The 14,322-nt window shown below is 44.7% G+C and overlaps 1 protein-coding gene across 6 annotated transcripts in view; it reads right to left on the bottom strand.

Moving 5' to 3' along the window:
- Positions 1–12,922: 12,922 nt before the first annotated feature.
- The window catches only part of dop1a (DOP1 leucine zipper like protein A), a 626,666-nt gene continuing 625,266 nt past the window's right edge, over positions 12,923–14,322 (bottom strand). For all 6 annotated transcript variants that reach the window (XM_059648463.1, XM_059648464.1, XM_059648466.1 and 3 more), the window contains one exon: positions 12,923–13,519. In XM_059648463.1, coding sequence (XP_059504446.1) covers positions 13,214–13,519 — 306 coding nt within the window. In that variant the 3' untranslated portion in view covers positions 12,923–13,213. The remainder of the gene's footprint in view (positions 13,520–14,322) is intronic.

The raw sequence follows: 14,322 nt of genomic DNA, 5'->3' as shown, positions 1-14,322 counted from the left end.
CTTGTGCATAACATCAGGGTTTGAGCACCACCATTTATAGGCAATGAACGGGACCAGTTGCAAGTTGGATGTCCATCACTACCATTTGCCAATTCCTGCAGTAACTTCCAGTCCAGGCCACAAACTGCCCACACAAACCTTTGATGATGGACGTGCAGATCCTGACATCAGGAAACCCCGGCACGACCTAACTGTATTCCAGACAAAAGACAGGGAGACAAAGACACTCATGATCTACGGGCAGGAGATTGTGCACCCGGCAGAAGAAATAATGTTGCTAAGTGGCATTGGCTAGGGGGAATCTTGACATAAAGATATTGCTGCAGGGTCTGCAGACAGAACGTCACCACCTGGGTGCAGAGACACACCAGCGAGATTGACTGCCGTCTTCATTGTGGAGACTGAGAACCTCTGTCGTGATGCAGTGCATCGTATTGTCCCAGGAGAACTTCTTTTGGACTTTGGTGGCAAAACCAGGGAGAAGAGTCAAAGGGGCCAGCACTTGGTTCCTGTAAGATAGTACATGGAGCAGTTCTGTCCAGCAGCCTAAGCATGGACTTTGGCCATCCCAGGTGCACTGAGTTGCCCATGCAGACCAGAAGATCGGTTCAAAATTGTAACTGTCATGATAACTGAGTTGCTTGTCAAAAAATGCCTGGAGTTAGTCCGGGGGGGCGGGGGGGGGGGCGCACTAGGGGATCCATAATCTGATTGCAGGTAGGCACAACATCATTCCCAGCATCCACCACTGAGCCGCATTTGCTTCTTTGGGCAATCGCCTTGGGTACTGACCCTGCCCCCAATGTCAGAGTAGGTAGTGGTCCAATGCAACCAGCCAGCTCCATTCCCCCAGTGTCACCACTCCCGGGATCACTTGGCAGAGGGTCCCTCAGTGAACTCCGTCAGGGTGGGTTCTGGGCCATTGGGGCCCTGCACCCCTCCTGACATTCAGCCTCTCAGGAAAAAGGTCCTCTCTGAAGACTTGGGCACTCAGTAAAAAAACTAGGAGGGAGTAAAGAAAACACCTCCCTGTGTGGTCACCATACTTGCATTGCAGCATTCACAAATTCTAGTCGTGGCAGTGGAGCTGCTAGGCTGTGACACAGGACCTGGCTCTTGTGATCGGTCACGTTGGGGGCGGGGCGGACAGTGTGTGGTGGCAGGGGTCAGGCTAGAAAGGTAGAATGTCATAGAAAGCTTTAGAGAAAGTTTTGATGAGATTGTACTTGGATATGTATGCCGTAGAGTTTAAAAATTGTTTGGTTTTCCACTCCTACCTTATTTAACATTGTCTGTCAAAGGAATTGCTTCTGGAAATTGGATTATCATATCAAATTTGTAAGGATGTACTTGATGTCCTGCATCCTTTCCGGTAGTGATCCGACACAGATTACAAACAGACAACTGAATATTTTTCAAAGACTTTCAAATATTTTTCAATAGGTATTAAAGGCGTTCTGAAGGTCAATGGACCTGAAATGTTAACTCTGCTTCCTGTCCACAGATGCTATTAGACTTGCAAGGTTCCCCAGTAATTCCTTCAAGACCTTTCAGCATCCCCAACACCTTGTCCTGAGTGATAGCCATTACACTTAGCTCTGCCCCAAGACTCTCATGAGGTTTTGGTATGATGCTGCTGTCTCCCACCGGGCAAACTAATGCAAAGTACCAATATCCTCTGCCAACCTAGGGGTTCCTTCACCTTAAGCTCCCTAATCAAATCTGACTCCTTAGAATATCATCAAATCCAGAATTGCCTGTTCTCCAGTCTACTCTACAAGCTGCTCCAAAAAAAAAACTAGTAGACATTCCAGAGATAATGGGAACTGCAGATGCTGGAGAATTCCAAGATAATAAAATGTGAGGCTGGATGAACACAGCAGGCCAAGCAGCATCTCAGGAGCACAAAAGCTGACGTTTCGGGCCTGGACCCTTCATCAGAGAGGGGGATGGTCCCAGGCCCGAAACGTCAGCTTTTGTGCTCCTGAGATGCTGCTTGGCCTGCTGTGTTCATCCAGCCTCACATTTTATTATCTTATAGTAGACATTCCACATATTTTTCTTGAGATCCGCAACCAACTCGAGTTTCCCAGTCCACCTGCACACTGAAGTCTGTGCTTATATCTTAGGACTGCCATGTTCTCCACACTTGATGCAGTTTACATCTGCTTTGCCCACAGCACAGCATTACACTTCCAGAAGATGCAAGGAAAGGAATTCTAGGAATCTATTTTACCTGGAGGAAGGCATTGCAGTTTCTGGTGCCATTTCATTTTTCGTAGTAACAAACTTGGTGTTTTCTTTAATCTCTTTTTCTTTTACCGACTCCACACAAAGTTTTGTATTATCTTTGTTCCAACAGTTTCAGCTACGAGCTCCCAAACATCCTGACTCACTGCAGTAGACCCTTGGAAATCCAGCCCCACTACACATGAAAAAGTCTATCTATGGAAAATCCCTGATTTTTTTTGACTGATCAACTCAGAACAAAACACTCACTGGGTTTTTCTACTTAAGAAGAAGAAATTAACTTTATTACAAATTGTCCTTAAACAAAGACAAAATAAATTGCTAATTTATCATTCTCTGTGACAGACTCGATACCTCTAAAATTCCACCAACCCCAATGCTCATTTACAAACAGATGCACAATGTCAGAAATGACATGGATATTAAGGGTGGAAAAGGGGGGATAAAGAGAGTATCAAGAATCAGTTTGGATCACAGAAGATGAGCGGTTTTAGAACATAGTACAGCTCGGCGCAGGAATCATGTTGTGCTGAACAAGATTAAACCAATCCCTTCTGCCTGCCCTTGGTCCATCTCCTTCTGAGAGAAATGGAGTGCTACAGGACAGTGGTTAAACTACAATTAACACTAGTACATGAACTTAGGCACAACTGTTAACACTTGGACAGGAATTTAGTCACAGATGTGATAGCAATAAGGAGAAGTGGTGAGGCAGCAGTGCACAGTATGGGGGATCAGCTTGAGTGAGAAGATAACAGTAAGGAGCGATTAAGAACCAGCTAAAACCGGATCCAGGAAACACTTGGGGCTAAGTAGGTGAAAAGGTGAGGAGGATGTGGCCACAGGCAACTATGGCACATGCGTATTACAGAATAGTAAAAGCCAGAGCTGAACTACAGATGGGGACGCCCACTTAGGGAGGCCCGAGGGAATACAAACATTGGCGCCTGAATACATAATGAATGGGATGTATAAAAGACGACTGCAAACTCTGTATCAGGGTCTCTCCGGTTCTCCAGGGGCACCCAACTCTTCTTTTATTGCAAGTCTGCACTTGTTTGCATGACTGTGTCTCCAGTAGTTCTGTGATTGTGAGCACGGGTGTTTTGATAAATCTCATACTTCCATTCCTTACATATTCATGCACTTAAATAAAATGCCCTTAAATGCCGCTAGTGTATCAGAGTTCACCATTACTGCTTCATTTTCGGGAGGAGAGCAAGAGCCGGACGGAGAGAGCACCAGGAGGCTGCCGGGAAGGTAACTTTTACCCCCCCCCCACTTTAAAAAGCTTACCTCGAGCGGGAGCAGTCTTCATTTTCGGGAGGAGAGCAAGAGCCAGACAGAGAGAGCACCAGGAGGCTACCGGGAAGGTAACTTTTTTTCCCCCCACTTTTAAAAAACTTACCTCGAGCGGGAGCGGTCTTCATTTATTTGGGCAGCGGCTGGCTCTGCTGTACAATATATATCGTGTGATTGCCAAAAACTTTTTCGTTCCTTTTTCATTTATCTAAGTTAAGTTTAATAATGTCAGGAGATCTCACACCCGTGTTGTGTTCCTCTTGCTCAATGTGGGAGCTCAGGGACAGGGCTGATGTCCCTGGTTCCTTCACGTGCAGGAAGTGTGTCCAGCTGCAGCTCTTGTTAGACTGCATGACGACTCTGGAGCTGCGGATGGACTCACTTTGGAGCATACGCGATGCTGAGGGGGTCGTGGATAGTACGTTTAGCAAGTTGGTCACACCGCAGATTAGAATTGCTGAGGGAGATAGCGAATGGGTGACCAAAAGGCAGAGGAAGAGCAGGAAGGCAGTGCAGGTGTCCCCTACAGTCATCTCCCTCCAAAACAGGTATTCCATTTTGGATACTGTTGGGGGAGATGGCTCACCAGAGGAAGGCAGCAGTAGCCAGGCTCACGGCACCGTGGCTGGCTCTGCCGTACAGAAGAGCGGGAAAAAGAGTGGAAGGGCGATAGTCATTGGGGATTCAATTGTAGGCGGAGTAGATAGGCGGTTCTGCGGTCAAAAACGGGACCCCCGAATGGTATGTTGCCTCCCAGGTGCATGGGTCAGGGATGTCTCCAATTGGCTGCAGAACATTCTGAAGGGGGAGGGTGAACAGCCAGTTGTCGTGGTGCATATAGGCACCAACCGGGATGAGCTCCTACAAGCAGAATTTAGGGAGTTAGGAGACAAGTTAAAAAGCAGGACCTCAAAGGTAGTAATCTCAGGATTGCCACCAGTGTCACGTGCTAGTCAGTGCAGAAATGAAAGAATAGCCAGGATGAATGCGTGGCTTGAGAGGTGGTGGAGGAGGGAGGGGTTCAGATTTTTGGGACATTGGAACCGGTTCTGGCAAAGGTGGGACTATTACAAATTGGACGGTCTACACCTGAGCTGGACTGGAACCAATGTCCTTGGGGGTGCTTTTGCTAATGCTGTTGGGGAGGGTTTAAACGAATATGGCAGGGGGATGGGAACCAAATATTGGACAGAAAAGAGGTAGTGACGAAAGCCTGTAGGGAACTAGACAATGGAGTCAGTGTGACTAAAAGGAATAGTAGTCGGGGAGCAGATGATGAACACAAAGGGACAGGTGGTCTGAGGTGCATTTGTTTTAATGCGAGAAGTGTAGTAGATAAGGCAGATGAGCTTAGGGCTTGGATCGGTACCTGGAAGTATGATGTTATTGCTATTACTGAGACTTGGTTGAGGGAAGGGCACGATTGGCAACTAGTTGTCCCAGGATATCGATGCTTCAGGCGGGATAGAGAGGGAGGTAAAAGGGGTGGAGGAGTTGCATTACTGGCCAAAGAGGATTTCACAGCTGTGCACTATGGAGGACTCGAGCTGTGAGGCAACATGGGCAGAGCTCAGAAACATGAATAGTGCAGTAACAATGTTGGGGCTGCATGACAGGCTTCTCAACAGTGACAGATTGCAGTAATGGTCAAAGACGATATCACAGCCATACTGAACGAGGGCCCCATGGAGGACTCAAGCAGTGAGGCAATATGAGTAGAACTCAGAAATAGGAAGGATGCCCTAACAATTTTGGGGCTGTACTACAGGCCTCCCAATAGCGAGCGTGAGATAGAGGTACAAATATGTAAACAGATAATGGAAAGGTGTAGGAGAAACAGGGTGGTGGTGATGGGAGCTTTTAATTTTCCCAACATTGACTGGGATTCACTCAGTGTTAGGGGCAAAGATGGAGCAGAATTTGTAAGGTGTGTCCAGGAGGGTTTTCTAGAGCAGTATGTATGTAGTCCAATTCGGGAAGGGGCCATACTGGACCTGGTGCTGGGGAACGAACCCGGCCAGGTGGCTGATATTACAGTACGGGACTACTTTGGAAATAGCAACCACAATTCCATAAGTTTTACAATACTCATGGACAAGGATGGGAGTGGTCCTAAAGGAAGAGTACTAAACTGGGGCAAGGCCGACAATACCAAAGTTCAGCAGGATCTGAGGAATGTAGATTGGGAGAAACTGTTTTGAAGGTAAATCCACATTTGATATGTGGGAGATTTTTAAGGAGAGGTTGATTAGCGTGCAGGAGAAACATGATCCTGTGAAAATGAGGAATAGGAATGGCAAGATTAAGGAACCATAGACGACAGGTGAAATTGTGAGACTAGCCAAGAGGAAAAAGGAAGTATACATGAGGTCTGGGCGACTGAAGACAGACGAAGCTTTGCAAGAATATCAGGAATGTAGAGCGAATCTGAAGTGAGGGATTAAGAGGGCTAAGAGAGGACATGAAATATTGCTGGCAAACATGGTTAAGGAAAATCCCAAAGCCTTTTATTCATATATAAAGAGCAAGAGGGTAACTAGAGAAAGGATTGGCCCACTTAAGGACAAAGAAGGAAAGTTATGGACTGAGTCAGAGAAAATGGGTGACATTCTTAACGAGTACTTTGCATTGGTATTCACCAAGGAGAGGGACATGACAGATGTTGAGGTTAGGGATAGATGTTTGCTTACTTTAGATCAAGCTGACATAAGGAAGAAGTGTTGAGTATCCTAAAAGACATTAAGGTGGACAAGTCTCCAGGTCCGGATGGGATCTATCCCAGGTTACTGAGGGAAGCGAGAGAGGAAATAGCCGGGGCCTTAACAGGTATCTTTAAGCATCCTTAGGCACGGGTGAGGTCCCAGAGGACTGGAGACTTGCTAATGTTGTCCCCTTGTTTAAGAAGGGCAGCAAGGATAATCCAGGTAATTATTGACCGGTAAGCCTGACATCAGTGGTAGGGAAGCTACTGGAGAAGATACTGAGGGATAGCATTATTCCCATTTGGAAGAAAATGGGCTTATTGGTGATAGACAGCATGGTTTTGTGCAGGGATGGTCATATCTTACCAACTTAATAGAATTCTTTGAGGACGTGACAAAGTTGATTGATGAGGGAAAGGCTGTAGATTTCATATACATGGACTTCAGTAAGGCATTTGATAAGGTTCCCCATGGCAGGCTGATGGAGAAAGTGAGGTCTCATGGGGTCCAGGGTGTGCTAGCTAGATGGATAAAAAAACTGGCTAGGCAACAGGAGACAGAGTAGTAGTTTCAAAGTGAGTTTCTAAAATTGAGACCTGTGACCAGTGGTGTTCCACAGGGATCTGTGCTGGGACCACTGTTGTTTGTGATATATGTATATGATCTGGAGGAAGGTGTAGGTGGTCTGATCAGCAAGTTTGCAGATGACACTAAGATTGGTGGAGTAGCAGATAGCGAAGGGGACTGTCAGAGATTACAGCTGAATATAGATAGACTGGAGAGTTGGGCAGATAAATGGCACATGGAGTTCAATCCGGGCAAATGCGCAGTGATGCATTTTGGAAGATCAAATTCAAGGGAGAACTATACAGTAAATGAAAAAGTCCTAGGGAAAATTGATGAACAGAGAGATCTGGGTGTTCGGGTCCATTGTTCCCTGAAGGTGACAACGCAGGTCAATAGGGTGGTAAAGAAGACATATGGCATGCTTTCCTTCATCGGACGGGGTATCGAGTACAAGAGTTGGCAGGTCATGTTGCAGTTGTATAGGACTTTGGTTCGGCCACATTTGGAGTACTGTGTACAGTTCTGGTCGCCACATTACCAAAAGGATGTGGATGCTTTGGAGAGGGTGCAGAGGAGGTTCACCAGGATGTTGCCTGGTATGGAGGATGCTAGCTACGAAGAGAGGTTGAGTAGATTAGGATTATTTTCATTAGAAAGACAGAGATTGAGGGGGGACCTGATTGAGGTCTACAAAATCATGAGGGGTATAGACAGGGTGGATAGCAAAAAGCTTTTTCCCCCCAGAGTGGGGGATTCAATTACTAGGGGTCATGAGTTCAAAGTGAGAGGAGGGAAATTTAAGAGAGATATACATGGCAAGTTCTTTACACAGAGGGTGGTGGGTGCCTGGAACGTGTTGCCAGCGGAGGTGGTAGACGCAGACATGTTAGCGACTTTTAAGATATATCTGGACAAATACCTAGATGGGCACGGAGCAAATGGACGCAGACCGTTAGAAAATAGATGACAGGTTAGACAGAGGATCTTGATCGGCGCAGGCTTGAAGTGCCTGTTCCTGTGCTGTAATTTTCTTTGTTCTTATTACTCTGGCAGCTTGTTCCAGACTCCTATCACTGTGTAAAAATACTTGCTGCTCACGTCAGCTTTGAACCTCTCGCCACCCCGCAACCTTTAACATTTAGAGTGCATGCATTTAACATTTCAATTGTGATAAAGAGATTCTGACTGTTCACCCTATCTATGCATCTAATAATTTAATGGACTTCTATATAGGCTGCCCTCAGCCTCTGCTGCTTCAGAGAAAACAAACAAAATACACCTTCTTTACCACCGTATCTATTTACATGGCCACTTTCAGAGAGCTATGAACTTTGAACTCAAGATCTCTCTGTTACATCAGTACTGTTCAAAGTCCTGCCATTAACTGTATACTTTTCCCTAAATTTTATCTCCTACAGTGCAACACCTTACACTTTCCCAGATTAAACTCCACTGGCCATTTTCTTTGCCCATATCTGCAATTGATCTATATCTCACTGTATTCTTTGACAACTTTCTGTATTACCCCACACCTCTGTCATCTGCAAACTTACTAATTCACCCATCTACATTTTCATCTTAGTCATTTGTATATGTTACAAACAGCAGAGGTCCTAGTGTGGATCCCTGCAGAACATCACTAATCTTGTCCAGGAAACCCAGCCTAAAAAATTCCCTTCCACCACTCATGCCTGCCTTTTGTGGGCAAGCTAATTCTGAACCAATGTCACCATGGCCAAGTCATCATTGATACAATGCATCTTAATCCTCTGGATGAGCCAGCTGTGAGGAACCTTATTGAAAGCCTTACTAAAATCCATGTAGACAACGTCTGCTCTGCATAAATAAAAACCAAAAGAACTGCAGATGCTGTAAATCAGCGGGGTGGGAGGATAGGTCATGGGAGAAGGCCCTGTCAATATCAAGTTCAGTAATTTTAGGGCCTAAAACTCTCCCATCCCATGGATGTCCCCACAGATGGCATGGTGGCTCAGTGGTTAGCACTGCAGCCTCACAGCACCTGGGTTCAATTCCAGCCTCAGGCAACTGTCTGTGTGGAGTTTGTACATTCTCCCCGTATCTGTGTGGGTTACCTCCCACAGTCCAAAGATGTGCAGGCTAGGTGGATTGGCCATGCTAAGTTGCCCGTAGTGTTCACCTCCATTTCCTACCTACTAACCTCATCCCACCTCCTTGACCTGTCCATCTTCCCTGGACTGACCTATCCCCTCCCTACCTCCCCACCTATATTCTCCTCTCCACCTATCTTCTTTTCTCTCCATCTTCGGTCCACCTTCCCCTCTCTCCCTATTTATTCCAGAGCCCTCTCCCCATCCCCTTCTCTGATGAAGGGTCTAGGCCCGAAACGTCAGCTTTTGTGCTCCTGAGATGCTGCTTGGCCTGCTGTGTTCATCCAGCTTCACACTTTATTATCTTGGATTCTCCAGCATCTGCAGTTCCCATTATCTCTGATCATAGCTTATTAAGTAGCTATGAGTGAAGATAAGTCAGGACCTTATGGGAAGTTACTAAATGGGGAGGGCAAACTACAACAGTAATCAGCACGTGCCAGGAGTTAACTGGGAGGAACAATTATCGGTCAAGTCTACATTTGAAATGTTTTCTTTCGGTTTCTTCCAATTCCTTTACTGTTTTGCTATTGCTAAAAGGGTATTTGCTCACATTCATTTACTGCTTGAGAATTAGAATCCCTACAGTGTGGAAACAGTCCCTTTGGCCCAACATGTCCACACCGAATATCAGTGCATCCCTCCCAGACCCATCCCCCAATAACCCACCTAATCTACACCTCCCTGAACACGATGGACAATTTAGCATGGCCAATCCACCTAACCGCACATCTTTGGACTGTGGGAGGAAAGCGGAGCACCTGGAGGAAACGCACGCAGACATGGGGAGAATGTGCAAACTCCACACAGACAGTCGCCCGATGCTGGAATTGAACCCAGGTCTTTGGTGCTGAGGCAGCAGTGCTAACCACTGTGCCACCCAAATTCATACTTTTGGTATCTTTCGAGAGGTTTCATTCCTCCATCAGGGTAAATGGAAGATAGCCAGCTATCACTACAGAAGTTCTAGTACCTCCACCCAAGAAACAGATAGAAATTATCTCATGTTCTCCTTTTTCAGGCTGGATGTTCTCTGCTGCACTGGTCCAACACAAGCCATCGGCTCCTGACCAGGTGACAACCAAAACATTGTCAAGCAGTTAGCATTTATTTCAGAAACGGTTGGTTCTGTGGTATCTGCTTTTGCTCTTACTGTTCCAGGGAAAAATGTAACATCGAGTTGCATACAATGTGTAAACATGATTTTTAAAACTACAGTCATCTCTTTACACCGTCTCTTTGGTTTAAAACAGCATCTCCCTTTGTAAATCTGTAGACTATGTAATAGGACTACTTGCATATGTAACAGCGTAAATAGCAAGGGACAGACACAGCAAAAAAATTTCAAAACAAACAAATCAGATCTAAGCTCTCCAATCCCATCACATCCAATTGTAAATGGTGGTGGGCAACTAAACAACTCACTGGAGGAGAAGGCTCTACAAACATCAATATGTACAACAAGGGAGAGCCCAGCACACCAGTGTAAACGGAAAAAACTGAAGCACTCTGAACAACCTTCAGCCCAATAGATGACTGATCCTAGCCTCCTCCAGAGAACCCCACAATTGAAAATGCCAATTCTATTCGCAACAAGTGATATCAAGAAATGGCTAGAGGCACTTGATACTGCAAAGGCTAGGGGCTCTGACAACATTCCAGGAAGAATTGTGCTCGAGAACTTGCCATTCTCCTAGCCAAGTTGTTCCATACTTGCAACAACAATGGCATCTACTGATAAAATGGAAAATTGCTAAGGAATGTCCTATAAACCAAAAAAAAGGACCAATCTGATCCAGCCAGTCACTGTCGCATAATTCAACCCTTGATCATTAGCTAAGTGATGGAAAGTACCAGCAACAGTGCTATCAAAAGCTTACTTAGCAATAACCTGATCACTGATGCTCAGCTTGGGTTCCTCCAGCTCCACTCGTCAGGCCTTAGTTCAAAAATGACAAAAAAAAGCCGAATTCCAGAGAAGAGATGAGAGTGACTAGACTTAACATTAAGGTCACATTTTACAGAGTGTAGCAAATAGGGGCAAAACTCTCCACTTGTTCAAGTTGTACCTGGCTGTGGTAGTTGGAGGTCAGTCAATAGCAGTTCCACAATGGAGTGTTGTGCCTCAGCCATTTTCAGCTGCTTCATCCATCTGTCCATCTCAAGGACAAAAGTGGGTATGTTGCTAATGATTACATAATATTTAGCACTTAACCACTCCTCAGATGATAAAATAATCTATGTCCAAAAGACCTGGACAAAATCCAGTTCTGGGCTAACAAATAACATGTGATATTCATGTCACGTGGGTGCCAGGCAAAGGCCATCACCAACAAAAGAACATCTAACCATCACCCCTTGACATTCAATGAAATTACCATTACTGAATACTCCACTATTAACATTTTGGAGGTCACAACTGACGAGAAACTGAATTGGACCATATAAAGACTGTAGCAACACCAGCAGGTCAGTGGCAAGGAATCCTGTCAATAGCAATTCACTGTCTGACTTACCAAAACGTGCCTACCACTAGCAAGGTACAAGTGAGAAGTGTAAGACCATAAGACATTGGAGTGGAAGTAAGGCCTTTTGGCCCATCGAATATAATGGAGTGTAGTGGAATATTCCCCATTTGTCTGGATATGTGCAGCTCCAATAACATTCAAGAAGCTTGACATCATCCAGGACAAAGTTGCCACTTGGTTAGCACCACATTGTCATTGGTGGAGGGAGTGAATGTTCAATCAGTAACAGCAGTACAAGATGCACTGCAAAAATTCACCAAACCTCCTTAGCGAGTATCTTCCAAACCCATATGACCACCAACATTGAGAAGGACAAGAGCAGAAGATATATGGGGTCATCACCATCTGTAACTTTCTCACCAAGCCACCCTGTGACTTCCAGGCTTGGAAGTATATCATCATTTCTTCAGCGTTGCAAAGTCAAAATCCTGGAATTCTCACCCTAATGGCATTGTGAATGTAGCTACACCAAATAGGTTTACAAATATTCACGAAAACAGCTCACCACCACCTTCACGAAAGGAGCTTAGGGCTGGGATACAAATACTGACCCAGACAGCAATACCCATAAACCATGACAGCATTTTGTAAAAAAAAGAAACAAAGAAACCTACAGCACAGGAACAGGCCTGTCGGCCCTCCAAGCCTGCGCCGATCAAGATCCTCTGTCTAACCTGTCATCTATTTTCTAACGGTCTGTGTCCATTTGCTCCCTGCCCATCCATGTACCTGTCCAAATATATCTTAAAAGACATTAACGTGTCTGCGTCTAATATATATATCTCAAAGGTCCAAATAAAGAAAATTCACACCAGATCTGTTCAAAGTCTGCCCTCATCATGGGCATTTGTGATGGATATTCCCTGCCTGTTGCAGCTATATATTTTAGGATTCAGCGAACACGTCAGTAGTGCACTACTGAGTTAATCTTCATGATAGACACTAAAGTCCACAGCCAGAATACATTTTCACATGCCTTTGTCACCCTCAGTGCTCCCTCCAAGTGGTGATCAATATGGCAGCGTACCCATTCATCAACTAAACAGTCAACCCACTGCATTTTCAATGGCAATCAGAATATTAGGGCAAGAAATGGTGATTTTTACATTTTTTGAAACCTTAAATAAAGAATGCAGAGATTTTCAACTTAGCACTGAGCAACGCATGTCCTCAATGCCCTGAACTTCATCTTCATTTCTCTTACTCTGTAATCGCTTTCTGTTCACATTTAACCCCATCTTTCACATTCAGCACTCATAACAGTTCATGACAAAGAACATGTTGTTTGAGCTCCGAATGTTACTTACAACAGTTAAATAATGGATTACATTGTGCACAATCCGTAAAATCACAACTACAATCAAAGATACATTTAATAATGGGTCATCCGTTGTCAAACTGACGATTATTGCAATTATTTGGAATCAGTGGAACAGCACAGTAATTTATATAGACATATTTAATAATGGGTCCTCACCTGTAGAGTTCATCAAGAGTAAAATTATTTGGAACCAAAATAGAGTCGTACAGTAATTTATATTTTGGGAACCATAATTAATGAGTCAACATACTTGGACAAAATCAAATTCATAATCCAGTGATCAGAACACAATCTGTACAAATAAAATTTAATATAATTACATTGTTGAAATTTGTTCCTTGTTTAAATACAAACAAATATACACATTGCAGAATATTTGCTTTGAGTGATTACACTACCTCAAACAGGGCACTATTATGTTTTAATGACACCTTCGAGAAAATCTTTCTCAAGCACTTCCTCTATTTTTTGTGTTCCTTTGCTCCAGAAAGTTTTCTGGTTCTCAGGTTTAATGTCTTTGATCGAGAATGTGTTAGTCCATGGGACTGGATTCCCTGAGGATCCAGTAAATCTGCTTGAGACTTTGTTGGAAAAGAACTGACTAAGTACATTGAAAAAGGGAAGCAATTGCTCAATACTACGAATAGAGTAAACAGTCAGCAGCAGATGACCTGGTTCCCATGCTAGTGTCCTCACCAAGTTGTCATCTTCTAGATTTTTCTGTAAATAATCAAAATTCTTCCATTAATTAGTCTTAGTTCATCCTATTTAAGATCAATTTCAAGCATAATAATCAAGCTTGTCCAAATTATAAATTTGAATTTTGATCGCTGTTTCAAAAACAACTTTTTATACCACGCTACATAAGCAGATGTTAAGGGCAGATGACCAAATGCACCGTCAAAGAGACAGCATTTAATGAATGTCTTAAAGGAAGGAAAAAGAAATGGTATGCTTTACAAGGCAACTCCAGAACTAATACCACAACTCTTCCCTCACACCCCCTCCCCGCAATAACAACCAAAACAGAATCTCCCTCGTCCTCACATACCACCCCACCAATCTCCAAATCCAACGCATCATCCTCCGACACTTCTGCCATCTGCAATCCAACCCCACCACCAAAGACATTTTTCCCTCCCCAACCTTGTCTGCTTTCCAGAGGGACCACTCTCTCCGTGAGTCCCTTGTCTACTCCATACACCCCTCCAGCCCCACCACACACGGCATTTTTCCCTGCAACAGCAGGAAGTGCTACACCTGCGCCTAAACCTCTCCCCCTCAACCCCATCCAAGGCCCAAAGACGACTTTCCACATCAAGCAGATGTTCACCTGCTCATCTGCCAATGTGGTGTACTGCATCCGCTGTTCCCATTGTGGTCTCCTCTACATTGGGGAAACCGAGCAGAGGTTGGGGACCGCTTTGTAGCACACCTACACTCGGTTCGCACTAAACAACTGCACCTCACAGTCGCGAAACATTTCAACTACCCCTCCCATTCCTCAGATGGGATGTCTATCC

Source organism: Stegostoma tigrinum, chromosome 9 (genome assembly GCF_030684315.1).
Source record: "Stegostoma tigrinum isolate sSteTig4 chromosome 9, sSteTig4.hap1, whole genome shotgun sequence".
NCBI lineage: Eukaryota > Metazoa > Chordata > Chondrichthyes > Orectolobiformes > Stegostomatidae > Stegostoma > Stegostoma tigrinum.
The sequence above is the reverse complement of the archived record's forward strand: the minus strand, read 5'-3'. Positions and strand labels throughout refer to the sequence as shown.